The sequence below is a fragment of the Ochotona curzoniae genome, unplaced genomic scaffold (genome assembly GCF_017591425.1).
Source record: "Ochotona curzoniae isolate NIBS_2020 unplaced genomic scaffold, NIBS_Ocur_1.0 contig_2294, whole genome shotgun sequence".
Classification (NCBI taxonomy): domain Eukaryota; kingdom Metazoa; phylum Chordata; class Mammalia; order Lagomorpha; family Ochotonidae; genus Ochotona; species Ochotona curzoniae.
In genome coordinates this window covers 4,922,410-4,944,967 of record NW_024465405.1, presented here as the reverse complement: position 1 = coordinate 4,944,967, position 22,558 = coordinate 4,922,410, and the positions used below count along the sequence as shown (strand labels likewise).

General features: G+C 59.3%; 1 protein-coding gene across 1 annotated transcript in view; it reads right to left on the bottom strand.

Moving 5' to 3' along the window:
* Positions 1–631: 631 nt before the first annotated feature.
* RAMP1 (receptor activity modifying protein 1) overlaps positions 632–22,558 on the bottom strand; it is a 29,821-nt gene continuing 7,894 nt past the window's right edge. Inside the window, exons 2-3 of the mRNA XM_040972355.1 lie at positions 18,772–18,910; positions 632–1,193 (exon numbers count right to left, since the gene is read on the bottom strand). Of these exons, the coding sequence (XP_040828289.1) occupies positions 938–1,193; positions 18,772–18,910 (395 nt within the window). The 3' untranslated portion in view covers positions 632–937. The remainder of the gene's footprint in view (positions 1,194–18,771; positions 18,911–22,558) is intronic.

Sequence of the window (22,558 nt, the reverse complement as noted above, 5' to 3'; positions counted from 1 at the left end):
GGCCTGTGGCCTGTATTCCCTGGTGGACGCGTCCTGGAGCTAGGCCCTGGTGTGGCTGTGGCATTGTGTGGCTCCTGGACACGGATGCCGGAAGCTCCAGGGAGCAGAGGGCAGCCCGAGGTCATGGCCTGTTGGTCCCTGCCTGGCCACACCATTTGCGGCAAGGGCCCACCTATCTTGGGGATGCTGACTACCCATGGCTACCATTCCACAGAGAAGTCCAGATGGAATGTTCTAGCCCCTTCAGGCCAGGGATGTCTCTGACTGGGTGGGTTGAGGCAGGGGCACCGGTGGCTGTCCCAGGTGAGGCACAGGGAGGGTGGTCCTGGGGTGGCTGATGGGAAAAGCACCTGCTTCCAGGCAGGGACAAGGGGCAGAGGTCCCAGTGACCCTGGGGACCCGTGGGAGAGGCTGGTGAGGAGCGACCAAGTGGCAAGGACGGCCCTGTGCCCTGGCTGGACCGTGTCGTGGGACTGGGGGTTTCCTGCTCTCTCGGGGGGCACCTTCAGGGTGCTGAGGCTTCTGATGCCATCCCCGCCAGAGGTCCCGTCACAGGGCTGGCATCTGCAGGGTGTCTCAGGCCTTTGTCGTCCCAGTGGCAGACACTTAGGAATAAGGATGCAGCCCACACTCACGCACGCCCTTTTAATTGCACGCTGCTACCCTCCCTCCAGGTGGCTGTCGGTCCAAGCGAGCAGTCTGCAGGGGGGCCACGGGGCAAGTGCCCAGCAGGCCAGCAGCCAGCACGTGGGGCTGAGACACTGCCCCACGGAGGTCGGACTGGGCGTGGCTTCCCTGCCCAGCCAGGGGGCTTCGAGGCCCATGCCCCGTGAGTTCTTGGCTGCGGGAAGGGGGACTGAGGACCTGGGCCTGCTTTGCCTCTGGGAACTGTGCCAGGCTGGCTCGGCTGCACGCGACGGGCAGCCCAGGCCGCTGCCTACACGATACCCTCCGTGCGCTTGCTCCTCCAGACCACCAGGGCGGTCATGAGCAGGGTCACCACGGTGGGCAGCACGATGAAGGGGCAGAGGACGCTGCTGGGCGGGTCGTGCACGGTCCTGCCCGACACTGGGCAGCTCCGGAAGTAGTGCTGGTGGACAGCCACGAAGAACTTGTCCACCTCGGCGTTGGGCCAGAAACAGCCCAGATGCTTTGTCACCTGTTCAGTGCAGTTGGTAAGCTGGCCGTAGCTCCTAAGGAGGGAAAAAAGGGGCTCAGCAGGGCACTCTGCACCGTCCCCTCGCCTCCCGGGGCAGGGACCCCACCACAGAAATGAGGGCTTGGGCAGCAGCACCAGTGGCTGTGTGTGTCCCAGTGGACAGCAGGGCCTCTGGCCACAAGAGGAAGTGATTGGCCGGGCTGCTGGAGACACCCACTCCTCAGCTGCCACAAGGCCTAGCAGTGGGGTGACTGGGGGGTAGCGGGGGCAGGATGTGAGTGAATGCCAGCAGGGAGAGTGGGCGGTGTAAGGGGGCACTGGAGTTTAGGAGCCTGAAGGGAGGGCTTGCCTTCCGGGCATGACTGTGTGTGAGAGAGCAGGACTGTGTGTCTCTGTGACCTTGGGGGTGACCCTGTGTGATGGTGGCATCATTGCTGTCACAGGGTGGTGGTGGTGTCACTGCTGGCAGAGTCTGACACAACAGGCCACCTCCCTCTGGGGAAGGAGCACCCCAGTTTCTGAGTGGTGTTCTGCATGGCAGGTGGGTCACCCTCCGACACGCATCCTGCCCTGGTGGGCTCCCTGTTGGCGCCATTCCAGGGCTCCTGGCAGGCCGGGGTGCAGGAACACAGGGCTCAGGCTGCACGGCTCCTCCCATCCGCAGGAGCCGGGGAGTGTCTTAGGGGGCCCAGGCAGCCCCTCAGCACGGCTGCATTCCATGACAGCTCTCTGGAGCTCACGTGGGCCGGGCTCTGTGCAGGACCTTGAGCCCTTGGGTCCTTGCAACTTCACAGATGGGGAATGACTACAGCAGGTGCAGAAAGCCACTGGGCCACAAGGTCTGTGGGCCAACTGCACTCTAGCCCTGGGTGGGAGCAAGGGTCCTCCAGGGCGGCCAAGCCCCCTTCCCTGGCCCCCCAGTCCCTCAGCGTCTGCAATTTCCTGTTGGCCTTGCGTGCCTGGGGGAGCAGCACAGCTGTACCCAGAAGTTCCCAGTGGGCACGGGCCTAGGAGCAGCCGCCAACACGTGTCTCTCAGCTCAGCCCAGAGGCGGCACCCGCAGCCACAGCACGCTGTCGTCCACAGCCCAACGGAATCTGGGCGGCCAGGGCCCCAGGAACCCCAGGAAGCTTCCTGAGTCGCTGTGACTTCTGCTTAGCATGGGGAAGTGCTGGCTCTCGCCCCACCCACCAGGACGCTGGAGGGTCCTTGGCTGCTCAGGCTCTCTGCAGCGTCCCTGGGAATGGGGCTGCCATGCAACCAAGTCACCTGTGACACTCTGCCGGCCACGTGTGGGTCGGGGCTCCTATGGGATCCTGCCTGCACCCCCCACACACTGGCCTGTGACTCAACACTTTTTCTCCCCAGGCTCCCTGGGGGGGCTTGTTGTGAGAAAGACGGCAGCAGGCAGAAACCCCACGCATTTCCCAAGCCATCTTCTCAGAGGAAGCGCAACCTTGGCCCCCACTGGCGCAGCGAGTCCCCCTTCACTCTGGGCTGCCCCTGGAGCGGGTGGGACCAGGCCCCCAGCCTGTGCCCCCTGGGAACCAAGGCTTCCAGCTGCTGAGTCAAGGATAGCAATGCCTGTGGGTCACCCCAGGGAGATGGGCGGGGGGTGTGTGGGGAAGGCTGGCAGGGGCTCCCTGGGCACAAGATGCAGCAGGACCCAAAACAGAGGCCCCTGCCATGGACAGGGAGCAGCAATGTATGGGTGCAGGGCACCTGAAGTGAGACCCCCGACCCGGTGTAGGAGACCCGGATGAAACGCCTGGCTTTGTGCTGATGCAGCTGTGGCCGTGGTGGTCAACTGGGAGTGAACAGCCCTGGCTTCCCCCCCTCAGGCCCCCCGGGGGCTCCAAGGAGGGAGAGGAGCAGGCAGAGGCAGGGGAGGGTGTGCATCCAGCCCCACCACTCACTGGCACGGGGAAGGCGGGCTCCCCAAGTTTGAACAAGGATTGGGGCTTTAAACAGAAAAAGAAGCCCCAGGTAGTCACAACAGGGGGGCCTCGCCTGGAGACCCCCAGCTTGGGCCTGGGCCTGCAAGTGTCTGTGGACAGAGGGTCCTGAACTGAACCTGTGGCCCACTGTGGTCCACAGAGTGGAGCTGGGAACTGCTTGGACGGGGGTCCACGGGCAAGCTGGCAAGTCGGAGTGGGAGGGAGCCCCCTGCCCTGGGGGGGTGCGGCTGGGCACTGGTGCTATTCTGGGACAGGGCACTCTCTCCTTGATCTGCTGGTCTCCTAGCTCGCAGAGCTGCCTCTGGCTAAAAATAGTTCCAGTGTGCCCTGGCTGCCCACTTCATCCTGTTTATTATCCCGACGCGACAGCTGCAGCTCTGGATAAACGCCGCGCCCCCTCGGCCGTGCCCCCTCGGCCAGGCAGGGATGAGAGTCACGCCTCGGGGGCGGAGCCCCCTGCCCAGACACCACTGACCCACGAGAGGCTGAAATAGCCAGGGAGGAGCTCCACTCCCTCTCTCCCAGCCCTGGGGATCACGTCGCTGGCTTGCCACCCCTCAGGGCTGGCACCTTCTGTCCTGAACCTCTACGTGGACCCTGCAATGGTCCCCCGGCCCACCATGGCCGTTTCCAAAGCCCACCGACTCTGCATGATTCTCAGCTCTTGTGGGCAAGAATGGGTGCCCGCTGGTGCTTGCGGGAACCACCTGCTCTGGTTTCAAATGCCCTGACATGGAGAGTTGGATGGGAGCTGCTGGCATCCTGGGGTGCCGCGATGGTGGGGTGCCTGCCAGGCACAGTGACAGAGCCCTCTGAGGTGGCATCTGGAGAACAAATGACCAATACGCAGCTGAGCAAAAGTCTAGCCTTCATCTCAAGGGGAGAGAGAAAAGACAGCTCCATGGTGCCAGAGGCAGGTCAAGGGTGTGGGCATCTCCGGGGGGACACGGGGCACACTGCTCTTGAGCAGCAATGTGGGCAGCCCTGTGGAGCCCCCAGCCTAAGTCATAGATACCCCTGGTCCATGGGTTCCATTTTGAGAAGCAAGTCTGAGCCTTTTTGCCCACGCAAAGCAAGGTGGGGCTGGCACAGTGGCATAGCCGTCTAAGCCTCCGCCTGGGGCACCCACACTCCACATGGCCATCAGTTCGCTTACCGGCTGCTCCACTTCCCACCCAGCTCCTTGCTAATGCACCTAGAAAAGCAACGAAGGACAGTCCAAGTGCTTCGGCCCCTGCACCCACATGGGAGACCCGGAAGAAACCCCTGGCTCCTGGCTTCAGACCAGCTCAGTTCCTGCCACTGAGACCTTTCAGAGAGTGAACCAGAGGGTGGAAGACCCCTCTCTGTCTCTCTGTGAATCATTCAAGTAAAAACAAACCAATCTTAAAAAAAAAAAAAGGAATCCTGCAAGCACATTCAAAAACCAAGCAAGATGACAGTGCTGGCACAGCAGTGGGACATGACCCAGCAGAGGGTCAGGGAATGACTGAAGGGCGTTTAGGGTGACGTGGGGTAATGCTGGCTACCATGCTCAGAAGACCCAGAAGTGCCTACATCCACAGCCAACGTGGACTCCATGTGGAACGGCCTGCAGGAGGAGGGGGCACCTTAGGGCCTGCTGGGGCTTCCCCCCACAGAGCTGCAGCGCGTGCCCGGGTCTCTGGCAGTGAGCGTGCACTGTGTGATGGTCCAGCTAAAAGCACACCCTGGGAAGAAGGGCGGGGCAAGCCAGAGGCCAGTGGACTCCTTTTCGTGACCATGGGGGCCTCTCGTGAGGGGGTTCTGTGGCTGCTGTGCAGTGCTGGGGGCTTGGGCTCTCCACCAAGGGTGCCCAGGAGCTGGCCAGGAGCTGGGGGACAGGCTCCCCATTCCTGGCCCCAGGCGTGGGACAACATTCCAGGCCACCCAGATTGCAGGCAGCTTCCCTGGGGCCCTAACAGGGATGCAAGGCACTTTTCCCAGGGGAGCCCCACCTTGGGTGCAGAGCAGGGAGGTGCCCGAGGTGGAAGGGGATGCCAAGTGGGTTCCAGGGTCAGGACCCCCAGCCTGCTCACCCCTCTTCCTGGCCTAGGACTGAGGGGGAGGGAGAGGGTACCAGATGGTGTCCCCATACCTGGCACCTCCTTCCTGTGCCTCCTCCTCAGGCCAGCAGTCCCAGGAGATTTCCCCAAAAGCCTGCTCCTGCCCTGGACTGCATGGCTCACAGGGGTGTCCCCTCTCCTCCCCTGCCACCTCCTGACCCCCTGTCCCTCACCCCTGGGGCTTGGGTGCCTCCAAGGCCCACCAGGGTGCCTGGTGCAGGAAGGAGGGACCAGTCTCAGAGGTTATTACAGCCCTTACCCCAGCTTCTGCTTCTCAGCACCCCATTTCCCAGCTCCCCCGGCTTAGCTGGGAGTTAGCTCTCCCATTCCCCCTGTGTGCCTGAGCCAGACTCACCCTGGGCCCTCAGGCCACAGCTGGTGCCCAGGCCCACCGGGAGCCCAGGCTCTCCCTGGCCACACTTGGCTGCCCTGCCCAGGTGCCCATCTTGGGCTCCTTGCACACACGCCCCTCCCCGCTGACCAGTCTTCACAGGGTCAGCCTCTGTCCGCCCCCTCTGGTCACCTCCCTATTGCACTTGGCTCCTTGGTAAAGAGCGGTCCCTTCCCTGGAGTCTATAACTGTGAACCCCATGAGGGCAGGGAGAGCGGCAAGAGGAGACCCACCAAGCCTGTCTGGGCCAAGGGAAGCCCCAGCCGAAGGAAGGCGCTGGAGTGAACCAGAGGCTGTGGGCTCAGGCTTTGCGTTCGCAAAAAACAACCTTTCCTGAAGTCCCCCAATTCCTATTGGGCAGCAAAGAACTCACTGGATTCCCAAGTCATTAAAAACAAGAATTAGTAGAAAAAGTGTGTGTGTTTAAGTTCCCAGACATGAAGCAGCATAGACAATTTCAGAGTCACACAAGAATTTAAAAATCTCAGTTAAGGGTGGGGAGTCCGTCTGGCGGTTGGCAGGTTGGCATGCCTGTGCCCCACATGGGGGTGCCTGAGCCCATCTCGAGGTCCAGGGCCCCCTCCAGCTGCCTCCAGTGCAGACCCTCAGGCAGCTGGGCCCCCGAGTGTGGGAGCCGTGGGAGCCCTGCGTCACCTCCCAGACCGGTCCTGGCTTTGTCCTGGCCCAGCCCTAGGCTCTGGGGGGGCTCTGGTGAATGAATCCGACAGCTCTCTCTCTCCCTCAAAATCAAACGTAAACACTCAATTACAGGCTAACACAAAAATAATATTGACAACAGTAAAAGTTAATGGGATAGGACCAAAACTGGACTCCGACAAAACTCGCAGCTGTAAATGATCTTGCTGTCGGATAGAAAGAAATGAAAATAAGCATGCTAATTTACACTGTTTGTAAAGAACAAAATAAAGCAAGTAACTTTGAAATCCACGGCTAATTACTAAAAATCAGTACATCCTAATACAGAAAAGAACAGAATCGACCCACAGATTCAATAGCTTATGTTTAAAGAAAAAATTATTAGATCCATTTCTAGACAATTGAATCTAGAAACCAACTAGAACTGGGAGACCCTTGAATGGGGACGCGCTGGGGAGCTTTTAAATATTGCTTGAAAGTGGAAAACCTGCCAGGCGAGGCAGAAATGCTCTTGGAGAATCACTTTGACAGAAGGCACCAGGCACAAGCGCTGCTGGCAGCTTTTTATGCTTTATTTTTATTGGAAAGTCGGGTTTATAATGAAACAGAAAGAAAGATCTTCCACCCGATGGTTCATTCACCAAATGGCCACAATGGCTAAATCTGAGCCGATCTGAAGCCAGCAGCCAGGGGCGTCTCCTAGGTCCCAGGGCTTAGGACCGTCCTCTGCTGCCCTCCCAGGCCACAAGCAGGGAGCTGGACGGGAAGCAGAGCCGCTGGGACTTGAACTGGCGACTGTATGGGATGCTGGGACTTTCACATGGAGGATTAGCCAACTGAGCCATCATGCCAGTCCCTCTGGCAGCTTTTGTTTTTTTTTTTTTTTTAAAGATTTATTTACTTTTATTGCAAAGTCAGATATATAGAGAGGAGGAGAGACAGAGAGGAAGATCTTCTGTCCATTGATTCACTCCCCAAGTGGCTGCAACAGCCAGAGCAGAGCCAATCTGAAGCCAGGAGCCCAGAGCAGCTTCTGAGTCTCCCACATGGGTGCAGGATTCCAAGGCTTTGTGCCATCTTTGACTTGTGGCTTTTCCAGGCCACAAGCAGGGAGCTGGATGGGAAGCGAGGCCCCAGGGATTAGAACCAGGTCTCATATGGGATCATGGCACATTCAAGGTGAGGACTTTAGCTGCTATGTTACTGCGTAGGGCCCGGTGGCACAGTTATAAGATGGAGTAAGAGGATGAGTCATTAACCTTGGACCAGGCCCCTGGCCACAGGCCTGTGATGTGTCACACACAGGGACACTTACAGACTCCAAGCCCACGTAGGCCAGCAGATGGAAGATCTCTAACTGCCCCTCCAATTCATACATGAATCTTACACACACACAAAAGTACAACCTTGTTGACCGTGAAGAGGCTCTTTTCTTCAGGTGACTAAAAAAACCCAGCTGTCAGGGTGTAGGCCAGAGGTCTGCTCATTACCTTGGGAAGGGGCAGGGTGTGACCGTGGAGGGGGCAGGGTAGAGAGGGCAGGGTGGACGGCAGGGTGCAGGGGTGGAGGGTGCAGGGTGAAGGGGGCAGAGTGCAGGGGTGGAGGGGGCAGGGTGCAGCCGTGGAGGGGCAGGGTGGAGGGGGCGGGGTGGAGGGGGCAGGGTGGAAGAGCAGGGTGCAGGGGCAGGGTGGAGGGGGCAGGGTGGACAGTAGGGTGCAGCCATGGAGGGGCAAGTCTGCCTTCTGCCATGGTTTCCATTCCCACCAAAGATGCCACAGTCAGGCAGGCAGGACCCCTGAATAGCATTTGGGGCTAGCCACTCTTGGGCCTTTGTGCTCTGTTTACCAGAGCCCTGCAGCCGCCTGGCCTGGTAGCACTGGGCATGGAGCATGCGTGCCAGGGCCAGCTCATCTGCGCTGGGCCTCAGCCCAAATCCCAGGGGTGCGAAAGCGCACACAGCCATGTGTACATACAGACTGGAGCCTGGCTCCTTGAAGGGCGAGGGCGACTGCGTGACGAGGTGTCAGAATTCACTGCAGCCCGCCATTAGGGGCCGGGAGCTGTGCCAGCTGTGCACACCTGGATCTCGTGCCAGTGGCAGCTCCCTGGCTGGGGCTGCAGTGGGGGTGGGGAAGAAGGACCGTGTGCCAGCAAGCAGGGCAGAGCCCCCTCCCTGGTTCAGGACCATACAGAGCACCAGTGGGCTCTTGGGAGCTGCAGGAAGACACACGGAGAGGGCCCGGCTTTGCAAGGCTGTGTGAGGGCAGGCCCAGTGGGAACACTGCGGGGGGCTGGAGCAAGCTCATGGCTCTGTGCTGGCAGAGGCAGTCCCGTGCTTGGCACAGGAAAGGTCCCATGGGGCACCTGCCAGCAGCCAGACACGCACAGGTGCTCTCATCCTGAGGGACTGAGGGTGGTACCAGCCATCCTCCATGCAGGCTGCTAGCACACCTGTTCCTGGGCAGCCCCGTTGGGGGTGGGGATATGCGTCCCTCTGCCCCCCCAGACCTGGTCCCCTCTCCTCTTCCACACCCCCGGCTCTGGCAGCTCCAGGCTGGCAGGAAGTGGGAGGCTTCTAAATCCATCCCTGGCTCCACATGTAGGCAGCCCTGGCACAGAGCAGGCAGAGATCTGCCAAGCCAGGCTCCCCGTGGGGCAAGTGGGCACAGTGCCACCTCTGAGAACAGGCCCAGGGCTGTGGGGAGGGGCAGGCTTAACATTCAGCAGGCATCCACAGCAAGGTTAGACCATGCTGTGTTAGTGCCTGGGCCTGGGCGGGCATGCAGGGGCTGGCCATCGAGCTGTGCCCACTGCAGACATAGCATCCATGACCCTGGGTCCTCCGTGGCCAGTGCCCCAAGCTGTGCCCATTGTGGAGCCAGCACCCATGATTCCAGGGTCCTTCATAGCCAGCACCCCATGGCCACAGGCCCTTGGTGCCCAGACTCTGCAGCACCCTTCTCTAGTAGGCGTCCTGGGGGGCAGGGGGTGGCTGCTCCCGTCCCTGGCTTCTTGTGAGCACGTCCATTGGTCTCTGAAGGGGCCTGAGCATGCTGGGTGGCACCAGTACCCTCAGAGGAGAACAACTGAAAGCAAGCTGTCACTCAGAGTCAGCCCGGGACACAGAGCGCCTGCGACATGGAGCAGCCAGGACATGGAGCAGCCTAGGACATGGAACAGCCTGGGACATGGAGCAGCCTGGCGGCATGGAGCAGCCTGGGACATGGAGCAGCCTGGCACATGGAGCAGCCTGGGATACGGATCAGCCTGGGACACGGAGCAGCCTGGGACATGGAGCAGCCTGGGACTTGGAGCCTCAGGCCAATCTGATCTCCAGGCGTGGATGGCAATGAGGGGATGGAGTAGGGGGCCCCTACTTCTCTGTAGGGGTTGAGTCAGCCATGGCAGGTGAGGAAATCATTCGTGGTCCCCACTCAGTGGCCAGCCTTGGGGGTGGAGGGGCATCGTGTGCACAGCCCCTCCAGGAGCATGGCTGTGCCCTCCTGCCCCTTCCCCGTGGGGTCCTTGGCTCAGCAGTGTCCATAGGGAAGCCAAGTCCGGCTCCTCCTGCCCACCCTCGCTGGCCCCTCAGGTGTGGGGACGACCTGATCACCCTACTCCCTCTGTAGTCTCCTAACCAGGAACTGCCTGGAGGAAGAGCTGCAGGAGTTTGTCCCGGGGCCAGCACCCTGGCCCCCACCTGGGGGAGGTGGGCAGCTGGGTGCTCTGGTTCTGACACAGCTTCCTGCGGTCCTAGTTCAGGGCACCCAGCCGCCCAGGATGGAGGAGACGTGGGTGGGTGCGGCTCCTGGTTCCTGGCTCAGCCCGGCCTTGGCCCTGCTGCTGCTGCGGTCATTTGGAGAGTGAACCAGTGGATGAAATTTCTCTCTCTCCTTCTGCCTATCCAAAAAAGTAAAGCTTTAAAACAATGTTTCACAGCAGAGAATAGAACAGGCTATCTGGAAAGATGTGTGCACACAGGGCATGCGGCCAGAGGGGCGGTCTGACAGGATTGAGTGAGGGGACAGAATTGCCGCAGGGGACCCAGGCGCCCGGGGAAGGAGGCTGGGGTGCAGACTCCTTAGCTGATGGCGACACTAAAACATCCTGGCCCCTGGAAGATTGGAGGGGTAACCCCGGCACGCACTAACCCAATTCCCAAGTTCTCATCAGAAGCTTGGGTGAGAGGCGCCTTGCAAGCAGGTGCGCATTTCAAAAACACCTGCCTGTCCATCAGAATCACTTCTGCCTCCGCCCACACACCGCCCATACATGGAGACCGGAGGCCGCGGGAGCTCCAGGACCAAGCCTGTTCCCCACGGCCTTGTCATCCTGCCAAGCTGTCACTTGCCTGCAAAGGCAAGCTCCCGGGAGGATGGTGAATTCTCTGATTGTGTTAGTCACACTTTATTTCTAGGATCTACTGTAAATAACGACCTGATGATGTTAAGAAACAGAAAGACAGGCTTGAATTAGCAGCACATCGGAGCCAGCGTGATTGCTGAGGAAAGTATGCAGATGGGGGCGGCAGTTAGCTCAGGGACCAAACCGGAAGATGCAAGCGCGGGCCCTGTGCTGGAGTGCTGTGGCTCCCGGCACACACAGCCCACGCAGTCCCCAGGAGGCCGTGGCCACAGCCCAAGTAGCTGGGCTCCCACCACCCGTGTGCAAGATCCAGATGCAGCAGCTGGACTGCAGACATCTGAGGAGAGAACCCGAGAAGAGCTCTCTGTCTCCAATAAACAGGGCTGCCTTTAGAAGCAAGCAGGAGTGAGTAGGCGCGACGCAAGGGGAACCAAACGCAGGCAGAGAGGAATAAGCGCGGTTCAGAGCCAGCCGCCATCAACAGGGAGAGGGGAGGGGGGAGGGGAGGGGAAGGGGAGGGGAGAGGAGGGGGGGAGGGAGGGGGAGGGGGGAGGGGAGGGGAGGGGGAAGGGAAGAGGGAGGGGGAAGGGAAGAGGGAGGGAGGAAGGGGAGAGGGGAGGGAAGCGGGAGGGAAGCGGGAGGGAGAGGCGCACACCCAGAGACTCGGTTCTTTCAGGGGAGGCCAGTCTGTCCCCACACCCTGGACAAACACAGAAATAAGAACATGTTGTTGCACATTTTGTAGCTGGTTGAGAGAAAAGCCATCTGCCAATATTTCAACCTCATTTAACAAAGGAAAAGGCACTATATTTCAACAACGAGCAGTAAAGAAGCACAAAAAGAAAAATCAAGAAGGGGCTGGCTTTGTGGCAGCACAGGTTAAGCCACCACCTGGGATGCTCTGGTTCGAGTCCCAGCTGCTCCACTTCCCATCCTGCTTCTCACTAACGGCCTGGGAAGGCAGCACAGGAGGGCTCAAGCACGCGGGTTCCAGCCAGCAACGTGGCGGGATCACATGGAGTTTCCGGTTTCTGCCCGTGGCTTGGCCCAGTCTCGGCTACTGCAGCGTTAGAGGAGTGACCCAGCAGGGGGGGGTCTTCTTGCTCTGTAACTGCCTTTCAGATAAATAAATACATATTCTTTACAAAGAAGGCAAAAGATGGAGTACCTGAAGATAAAAAAGGGAACAAATGTGATGTAATTTCTCGTTAAAAGTCTTGTCATTCTTGAGATAAAAAAGTATCCTGCAGCAAGAAGCTGTTTGCAAGAGAGAGCACCAGAACAGAGACAGGAGACCCAAGCAGTTACCAGTGAGCCGCTAGGAGTCAAAACGCTGGGATTCCCACGTTCATTTGAGGCAAACAGTTATCTTAAGCAGAGGCCAGGCCAAGGGATAAGCAGGCGCAAGGAATGGCCGGGGGCTGCACACGGTGGCTCGCTGAATCTGGGCACTGCAAGATGGAAACCCCAGATGCAGACACCGGCTTGGCAGGTGAAGCAGGCGAACAGGAGCGAAGGGCCCGCGCCTTCCTGCTCCAGTGCACATCAAGACAAGAGGCTGAGCAAGACAGCAACGAAGACGCACTGCTGCTGAGGTGGGACTCAACAGAACGCAGACACACTGAACTGCATTTCCCAGTGTATGTTCCAAAGCAAATCTTCATTAAAAAACCGGCAAAAGCAGAGGTGGACACTGGGCACACGGGTAAGCCACCAGCTGAGACACCTGCGTGGATAGCCAGTGCTCCTGGGAGGTAGCAAGGGACGAAGGCTCAGGTGCTGGGTCCCTGATGCCCACGTGGGCAACCTGGCCCAGCCTGGCCGTGTGGGCATGTGAGGGGTCAATCAGCAGACGGATGACTCTCCCTCTCACTCTTTCAAACACAGTAAAAAGACAGCAGCCCTGACAACCCTCCCCAGGATGAAGAAGATACCTTGACTGTGGTTTTGAACGGTGAGAGGAAATCTGATGGGACAGGCTTCTAAATTGTATCACAGGAAAGAAGTGAGAGGAAAAGACCAGGAAAAGTGATGACAGAAGTTACAGCAAGATATCAGAAAAAGACACTGCTATACGATGCGTGTTAGGGCTGAAGGCTCCAACCGGGGCCACGTCCCATCCCGGCAAGTGGGCGCGTCACGCCCCTCTGGTGAATGCGGCAGGACTGGTAAAGCACAAAGAGCCTGAACACACACGGTGTGTGTAAAGATGACCGCACACCGTAGCTCCTCGAGACCTCGGGAGGATTCGAATCTGCTCATCCCAGGTGACGTGCAAACAGGAGAAAGGGAGGGAGACAGGAAATGCCCCAGCTACACCCATGAGACCTCTCCGGTCGCTTGCAGGGAGCCGTCCCCTCGCGGTCCCCCAGCCTGTACAAACGGCCCCACCGCGCAGCCAGGACACGGCCCCACCGCGCAGCCAGGACACGCCCAGGGAACCAAAGCGCCAAGGCAGTCCTGGGGGGCGGAGCCCACGGGGTCAGGTAGGCACCAGGCTGACAGGCTGTGTGCCCGAGGGAGGGTCCCACTCCAAGCTCCATTAGTCCTTCATGACTTGCTAGCCATTACTGAAAGATAATGTAGGCAGATAAGGTAATGACCCAAATAAAATCAGGCCAGCTACTGGAGCTGCCTGTCACCAGCCTCCCCTACAGGTGCGTGTTCAAGTCCTGGCTCCTCTGCTTCAGATCCAGATCCCTGCTAATTGGACTAGGAAAATTAGTGAAGGATGGTCCAGTTGCTTGGGCCCTGCACCAATGTGGGAGACCCAGAAGTGGCTCCTGGATCCTGCCTTCAGCCTGGCTTAGCAGTGGCTGTTTGTTTTAAGACTTTATTTATTTTTATTGGAAAGGCAGATACACAGAGAGGAGGAGAAACAGAGAGGAAGATCTTTTGTTCCGATGATTCACTCCCCAAGTGAACGCAACAGTTGGAGCCGATCTGATCCAAAGCCAGGAGCCAGGAGCCTCCTCCAGATCTCACACGCAGATTCAGGGTCCCAAGGCTTTGGACTGTCCTCGACTGCTTTCCCAGACCACAGGCAGGGAGCTGGATGGGAAGCAGGGCCTCCAGGATTAGAACCAGTGCCCATATGGGATCCCAGTGAGCGCAAGGTGAAGACTTTAGTGGCTAGGCTGCCACGCCGGGCCCTTAGCATTGGCTGTTTGTTACACAGTGGGTTAACATCTGGGTAGAGCCAGCCACCCAGCAGTGGCTGTTGTATAGCCAACCAGTGGGTAGAGGCTCGCTCTCTCTTTGTAACTCTGACTTGCAAGATAAATAAATACATACATAAATTGTGAAGCACAAAAGCAGAGAGCCAGGTGAGAACCAACACGTGGGATTCCCTCCGAGCTTGGACGGGCGGGGTGCTCGGTGACCCCAGCCAGCACCCAGGGACTCGGTCTGGAGTTTGGCAAAAATGGTTCTTAGGTTCTTCTGTTAAAATAGGCAGGAAATATATCAGGCAAAACAAAACACAACGCAAAATATGATGAAAGGGAGGCGCCATCAAAGGCCTTTCCACAGAAAATTCTAAAAAATTATGGAAGTTTAAATGGCTAAGTAAAAATGAATGGAAGTGGACTCTGACGCACACAGTGTTAGTCTGAAGCTACGCTGGACCAAGAGCACGTACAGGAAACATCAGCTAACAAATCAGGTTTGGAGAACAGAGGTAGGAAGGGAATACATTTCAATTTACGTCTTAACGTAACAACCCACTGGGTTAACAAGATGAATATTATTTCCAAACTGAGAACAACAAAGCAGAAATGGAGCACGATGCTGTGGCCACACCGAGCTCGTGAGACTGTGAGGACCACAGCCCGAGTCCTCTTCGCCTCCGGGGGCAGCCGGAGCACGCGCCTGTCTGTGACCCATCCCCTAAACCACAGGAGGCAGACACCACTGAAACCAACACAGTGAAATAGATCACGGTGACAGTAACATGCAGATTCCTCAGGAATTCATAACAAAAGATTCTGAAAGCCTTTAGTGGGTACATCGGAAGTCTCTGTGACTTCCTCTCCATTTTGCCAAGAATCTGAAAGTGCTCTAAAAAAAAAAAAATAAATAAAGCCTTAAAAGAAAGACGTGACTTGAAGGACAAACTGGAGAGGTCACTGGTGGAAGAATTTGCACTTGGCAAAAACCAAACCAGATGTAACTGGAGAGGACTAGCTCGGGCATGTTAGGAGCCCCAGGTGGGCAAACTGGAGAAGCAACCCCTCGGCACTTGCCAGCGTAACAGTGCAACAGCCCGACCCCTGGATCCGGGAGCAGCAGCTCTGTAGCGTGCTGGCACCAGGATGAATCAGGCGCTTCCAAACGGTGATGGGACACAGAGCCCTAAGGAAGCCTGTCTGCAGGAACTCTGACTGTGCCCGCACTATTCATTCTTTTAAAGCAAAGAAACTAATTTTATAAAAGGCAGGATGACTGGGGCTGCTGATGTGCACTGGGTGAACCTCTGCCTTCTGCTGACGTCCCACGGGGCGCTGGTCTGAATCCCACTGCTCTGCTTCCCATCCTGGCAAAGCAGCAGAGGCCGGCCGGACGGCTGGGGCCCCTGCCACCTGCAGGGGAGGCAGGGATGGAGCTCCTGGCTCGCGGCTTGGGTGTGGCTCAGCCCCAGCCCGTGAGGCCGTCTGGGGAGTGAACCAGTGGATGGAGAATCTGTTGTTATGTGTCATTCTGCCTTTCTAATAAATAAATCACAAAAAAAGAAAGAAAGCGGCAGATTTGGAACCACTGCCCCTGCTGCCCACCACGTACGATGTGCCACGTGCATGAGGTTGCACACAGCGTGGGGAGAGGGTTCCCACCTTCCCTCTGCCTGTGACCTTCTTGTCCCTGTCACTTACACAGCTGCAGGAGGGGCCAAGGCCCTGGAAGCCCGGGGCAGGCTGGCCTGGCGTGCCTCCCGGGACAGCCACTTCCTGTCTGCAGCAGCGGGGGCCGCAGCGAGCCCTTCCCCAGGACACATTCCTCCTGCCGTCCCGGCTCATCCTGGCTCTGGTCTGTGTCAAGCCTTGCTGACCCTCTGACACATGGGCTCGGTTCCACCCCAAACCGAGCAGCAGGAGAGCTCGGCACCTCGTGGTCCCCGTGGGTGCTGTGCCAGGGCCCTGGGCTGTCTGCTCCTCACATCCCACAGCAGTAGCGGGCGGGGGCGGGGGGGGGCACAGAAAGCTGTGCAGTGATCCCCTGCGAGCTTCCTGGTGAGGGAAATGGGGCTCCCCCTCCTCCGTCCCTCAGCGCTCCCCCGCAGGTTAACATCAGCAAGCCGGTGGCATGGGCCAGCTGCGGGGTGCCCCACCTTGGGAGGGCAGCAACAGGGTCCTGCGGCTGGCATGGGCTCTGTTCCCCGCCACAGCTCTCCCCACATGGGCCGGCCATGGGCTGCCTCTGGTTTGTGGTTAAGGGAGTGTCTTTCTAGATCCTTCTGCGCAGCTCAGCTCTGGGTGTGCAAACCTGCCTGTGACTTCCTCCTCTAGTGCTCCCTGCCCTAACTCCTGTGCCACCACTGCCCCAGGCCCTCGGTGCATCCCAACCCCTGCCCCCACCCTGGTCTCTGGGGGCTGGCAGGTGCCTCCCAGGTGGGACCTTGGGAAGGGCTCTTCAGAGGATGGGGAGGGACCTCGTGCCTCCTGCCCTCTGCCCGCCAGTGCCCCAGCACTGTGCTTTTGGCCTGGCTAGGGCTCCACCCCCATGCTCCTGGGGCTGGCTGCCCAGGGCTCTGGACCAGCTCAGTTCTACTGACCACTCTCAGCATGGCTCACCCAGGCTCACATACACCAGGGAGACTCAGGGCAGGAATGGAGGAGGAAGCCGAGAGAGCCCCAGGCAGGGCCACAGCAGGTACCCTCAGCACCAGGGTGCAGAGCAGGGGCCAGCGTCATGAGCAGGAATCCCTCTGGAGCCGAGGGAGCTGACACCCCCAGGCTCCCACCAAGCGTTTATAGAGGGACTCTGGCCACCTCCACAAATGCCAACCTGCCAAATCCACTGACCAGGTAAGTGGCTGGCAGGACGAGTAGCCCAGGGTCACTGCCCAGGGTAATGCATGCTGGCTGGCAGGGCAAGTGCTAACTGGCACCCAGAGAATGCAACGCTGAAGCAGCCGACCGGCTGAGGCCTAGCCCCTGGCCGGGGGAGGCCTCACTGGGACATCTGTCCTTGAGCAGGTGCCCAGAGCTGCCAGGAGGTCCAGGCCCTCAGCTGTGACCTCGTGGACACAGGCCTCACAAGTGTATCTTTGTAGAAACCAAAACCAAACACCCACATATACTTATTCAGATGGAAGGAGAGAGAGAGAGAGAGATGGGTCTTCCAATCACTCCCCGATTGGCCACAACGGCCTGGGTTAGGTCCGGCCGGAGCCAGGAGCCTCCTCAGGGCTCCCATGTGGGTGGCAGGCCCCGGGCACAAGGGCCACCCTCCAATGCCCTCCCAGTAGCAGGGAGACGGATCAGAAGGGGAGTGTCCAGGACTTGACCTGGTGCTGTGCAAGCAGCGGCTCATCCCCCGTGCCCTGATGCCAGCCCCAAGGGGTCCTTCTTACATCCACTCTGACATCAGAGGCAGACCAGCGGCCTGGGGCCCGGGAACCAGCTGGCAGGGGAGACGCCCAGTGCTGCCCATGTGCGCTGAACAGGCATCTGACCCCACCCAGCACATCGGTGGGGGCCAGGGCTGAGCGGGCACCCACCCAGCACACCAGTGGGGGCCAGGGCTGAGCAAGCACGCGTGGATCTTTCTCCTAGGTTCTGAATGATCTTAAAGAAAAGAGACGCCCAGCTCCTTGTTCACCACGGGGCCAAGGCAAGGGTGGTGGGCGGCCCTCTCTCCGGTGGATGAGCCTGGCTGGGGGTAGGGACGAGAGGCTTTCCTGTTTTAATTCCGAACCTGGCCATGCCACTCCCTGTTGTCTGGAACCCCCACCCGCTCCCAGCAACCCTCTACACTAATTAGCCACCCCTTACCCAGCCTCTCACCTGCCAGCTCTCCCATGCATACAAACGAGCCGGCTGCAGCAGGACAATTAGCTCAAGCAACTTTAGCTCCAGGGACTGGCTGTTCTGGATGTTATACCCTCTCCCCCTCCCTCATCCCCAACTCCTGACTCATTCCTGTTAGAAAGCCAGGCTTCCAAGTCTCAAAGTCAGCCTGAGAAGAGTGTGGGGAGGCGTGGGCGAGGAGAGCCCCAGGTCTGGGTTCTCTCAGGTGTCCCCCACAGAGGCCACTGCATCTCCCACTGAGGCCCCTGGGCCGGCAGGCACTGGCACAGTGGGATTCCCTGGCCAGCAGGCACAGTGTGGCTCCTCCAGGGCATGTGGCAAGAGCCCTGGGGCTGCACACCCCACCCTGTCTCCTATGGAACCATGGGGTCCCCAGGTGGACGCGGGCTGAGCAGAGTCTGCACAGAGCTGAGGAAGGGGAACCGGCCTCGGGTCTCATGTGGCTGGCACATAGAGGGAGCCAGCTGGCCAGGTGGCTTTGGGGAGACAGGCCTGAGCCCCCAGGGTCCACAGGAGCAGTCCCCACCTGGAGGACAGCGAGGACAGAAGATGTGGCCACTGTGTCCACCCAGAGCCAGCTCCCTCTGCTCTCTCAGGTCTGATGCTGCAGGGGCAGGGTAGGCACCAGGACTTGCAGACCTGCTGTGTCCTATACCAGCGTTGCCAGGAACCCACGCACAAGATTCCAGAGGGCAGGAGACCCAGGCCAGGAGGAGTGGCTCACAATGAGTGTCGACAGTGCCCAGCCCGTGATGCACCCAGGACACCCCTAAAGCTTGGTTGGATGAAGTGGAAACAAAACCCCGAACAGGACTGCACACAAGCAAGTTATGTCCACGGGCCAGGAGGTGGAGGAACCTGGGCAGGCGTTGGGAGGGGTGCCCCGGGCCCAAGAGGCAGAGGGAAGCAGGTGGCACTGAGCGCCAAGGGCTGGGAGGGAAGCAGGGGCTTGGCCCAACTGGCCGTCATGGTGGCCTGAGCCTGGGGACAGCCCACTGCCCAGTGTCATTCATGGTTTCCTTTGCTTCAAGGCGGTCATGCTAGACTATGGGAAAGCGCCCTTCTGGTGCCCCCAGCCCCTCCGTGGTCTCCCCTTCTCTCCCTGGCCTCCCTGGCCCCGCCCCCGACTCACCGCATGGTCTTTTCCCAGTCGCACCACACGGTCCTCCCGGCAGCCTCCATGTCCAGCTGGAAGGGGGCAAGGCAGTACTCTTGCAGCAGCGTGCTGTAGTCCACATCCTGGCAGGCTGTGACCACGAAGAGGTGGTGAGCTGCAACAGAGACGGGCATGTCACCTGCCAGCCACCCTACTCCCCCCATCCCAGCCCCCTCAGAGCACCCCAGGACAGCGTCTCTGGGGTGGCCAGGAGGCCTGTGCCCAGCTCCAGCCCTGTTCTATCTCCGTCGGCCATCGTGTCCATGAAGGTCGTCCCGAGTCCTACAGCAATGGGGTCACTGTCCACCCAGCTAGTGATGGCCACACAAGTGCCTGAGCTTCTGGAAGTAGGCTCTAGGGGTCCCTGCCACCTACCTCAGCCACCCAGGCTCCTGGCTTCAGCTGGTCAACCCTGGTTGCTGTGGGCATTTGGGGAGATCGCTCTGTCTGTCTGTGATACTCTCAAGAGGAAGGCTCACATTCACAGGGAACTCGGGAGGGCTCGACCACCCCAGGAGTTCTCCAGCTCCAGCATGCAGGGCCAGCTGTAAGCCTTTCCCTGGCAGAGCCCAGCACCTAGGGTGAGCTGCCTCCTCCATGCAACCCTGGCCCCCTGCCTCAGCTGCCCTACAGAAAACCACCCCGGCCCCTGGCGCCTGGCCTTTCTGGAATGTTTCTTCTCTCAGAACTGCTTGCAACACCTTCACCCCCACTTCCTCCTGACGGCTGTCCTGGCATCCCTGGCAGGCAGGCTGGCACCACAGGCTGGCATCTGCCAGAGGAGCGAACAAGTGGGTGAGGTGGCCGCACAGGTGTGCCCCCATCTGCTACACCCCCTTCCTGTTAAGGCGCTCCTCTTCATCCCACTCAGGCTTGCCTCCTCCCCGACCCTGACCCCACGCCGCCCAGCCTGCTGCCCTGCCAGCCCACCAGCTTGCTGCTCCAGGCATCTGTGAGACATCCTGTTCTGTGTGCTGCAGCGAGTTGGCATCAGGGCCTCAGTCACAGCTGGGCTCTGGGCTGCCCCCTCCCTTCTCTGCCTCCCATGGACGCACCTGCTATGGCCAGCCCTGTCTGGACCTCTGCTCTCACCCTGGGCAGCAGGAGACTCGGGGTCACGGGGTCAAATCTCAGCCATCCCGTTTTAGGCATGCACCTTCCTTAAAGGGTCACAATTTCTTATGCCAGTTAGGAGGGCAATATGACCATTTTGCCAATGAGAAAGAATGGCCCTAAGTCTCCAGGCCACTCAACTGGGGCCCAAGAGGTCCATGCACCCCAGCGACTGTTTCCCCTGTGGCTGCTGTTTCAGGTCCAGAGCAGAGAGAGGCAGTGGCACTGGGCCTGTGCCCCACAGTGCACATGGGGAGCCGTGAGCCCTGCAGAAGCAGCAGCTTCCCTAGGAGCACCAGCACCTTCAGGCCAAGCCACATTCAGCTTTCCACGAACCCTGGCTCAGCCTGGCAAGGGTGGGCTTGCCCAGGAGAGGAGGGGGAGTTCATCTTGCAAGTGATCCTGTTGTCCATGGCTGTTCACCCTTTAATGCTGGCATGGCGCAGCTCACTGTGGTCCTCTCGGCCAGCAGGGACCCCGGGACTGCGGCACCCCAAGCCTGTGGAGAAGGAGCAGTCCCCAGGGCGTCTCCCACCTGCTGGAGCAGCAGCTTCCATCCGTGACACGGGACGGGGCCTCTCCTGGGCTGGGGCGGCAAATAGGCCAGGTGTTGGGGGTCACCTGTAGGACCCACAGCCAGAGACCAACAGAAGGGGTGGGCCACAGGGCGTCCTGGAAAGTGTGCCAGTAGGGCGGTTGGGGCTTCAGGGTCAGTCACAAAAGCATAGGGTGGCTGACATGTCCTGGCCCACCCTGAACCTCTTCCTGCCCACCCTGCTCCCCAGAACCGGTGTGCCTCAGTGTCCTCAGCCGGCCTCAGCAGGGTCAGACTCACAATCCAGCAGTGCCCAGCGGGCACCCAGTCCTCTGTGACCCTGTGTGCATTCTTTCCAGTTTTTAGGATTAATTAATTTATTTGAAAGAGTTACAGCGATAAAGAGACACACACAGGAGAGAGAATCTCACATTCACTGATTCATTGCTCAAATGGCTACAATGCCAGAACTGAGTCAATCCAAAGTCAGGAGCCAAAAGCTTCCTTTGGGTCTCCCACGAGGGTGCAGGGTCCCAAGGGCTTGAGTCATCCTCCATTGCTGTCCCAGGCCACAAGCAGGGAGCGGATGGGAAGTGGAGCAGCTGGGACTTGAACCTGCGCCCATGGAAGATGCTGACATCATAGGTGGTGGCCTTACCTGCTACGTCTGCTCATGGACCCTCTTGCACATGTGCCGACGGCAGGGAGGAGCCCTCTGTGCAGCCCACACGACGCCTGTCCTCAAGGGTTCCCACCAGCTGAGAGCGCTCACTGCTACTAAGAAGCCTACCCACCCCTTTGGCGACAGCTGCCAACCTCCAGGACGGCTCTGCCTTCTGGAAGCTTCCAGGCTCTCCTCTCTCCCTTATAGATGTTGCCCATGTTGTCTGGCGCCCTGGGACCTGAGGCCATGCCGTGTTTTGGTGGGTTCCACACCCACACCTCCACCCATGGGTGGTGACCATGTTGCCCTGGGGAGCAGGATGAGGACAGATGGACACAGAGTGGACAGGGCTCCAGGTCAGCTGCTCATTCCTACCGGAAGACTTTCTGGCCCCCCTTCCACCAGGAGACCCTCTCCCCTGGCCCACACACCAGCCTACTGAATCCTTGCAATACAGCGGGAAAGTGGAGCCCAGAGGGTGGACCAGCCTGCCCAGAGCCAGCCAGCCCCAGAGGGGTAGGCCTGAGATTCAAGCCCAGGCGTGCTCATTGCAGAAGGCACGGCAGACCCCAGAGCCTCTGACAGCGCCATAGCCTGTCCCCAGTGGTCAGCCTCGGAGGGCTGCCTGGTCTACTCATCTGAGTGCCCAGTCACGAGGCCTCAGGATTGCCTGGCGTTTGCTAGGATGTGTGGCCCCTGGCGCCTCCCCTGTGCCATGCTTTCCATGAATACTTAGGACCTGATGACAGTCGCCACCCACCCAGGACCCCCTTCCCGCCTCTCCTCTCCTGGTCTCCTTTGGTTGCCTGCCACTCATGGGGATTCGGCCCATAGTTGATGGACGCCATCTCAAACTGACGACCCAGGTGATGGCCACGTGGGATTTCATAAGACACAACACAAGGCTCAATGGGAAACAGGACGGCAAGGAAAGGCCTCTCAAGAAAACCAGCACGCCTCCTAAGAAATCAAAAACAGGGCTAGCAGGTTAAGCTTCCGCCCCCAGTACCGACATCCCACACAGGCACTGGTCTGTGTCCAGCTGCTCCACTTCAGATCTAGCTCTCTACCAATGGCCCAGGATGGCAGCAGAGGGCAGCCCAAGTCCTCAGACCCCTGACCTGTGCGGGAGACCCAGAAGAAGCTCCTGGCCCCTGGTTTTGGCCTAGCTTAGACTCAGCCATTGCAGTCATTTGGGGAGTGAACCAGAAGATGGAAGATCTCTCTCTCTCTCTCCTTCTATGTAATTCTGGCTTTCAAATAAATAAACAGATCTTATAAAAACTGAAAATAAGATGTCAGCACCAACTGCAGTATATTTCCTCAACCACGCACGCAGAGCGCTGGCCTGTGCCAGATCCTGCACGTTGCCCAAGGGCCTCTCCAGGGCTCAGGGCTGGCCTGCAAGGTGCAGGTACCTAAGTGCCTCCCTCTCATAGGCCAGGAACCAC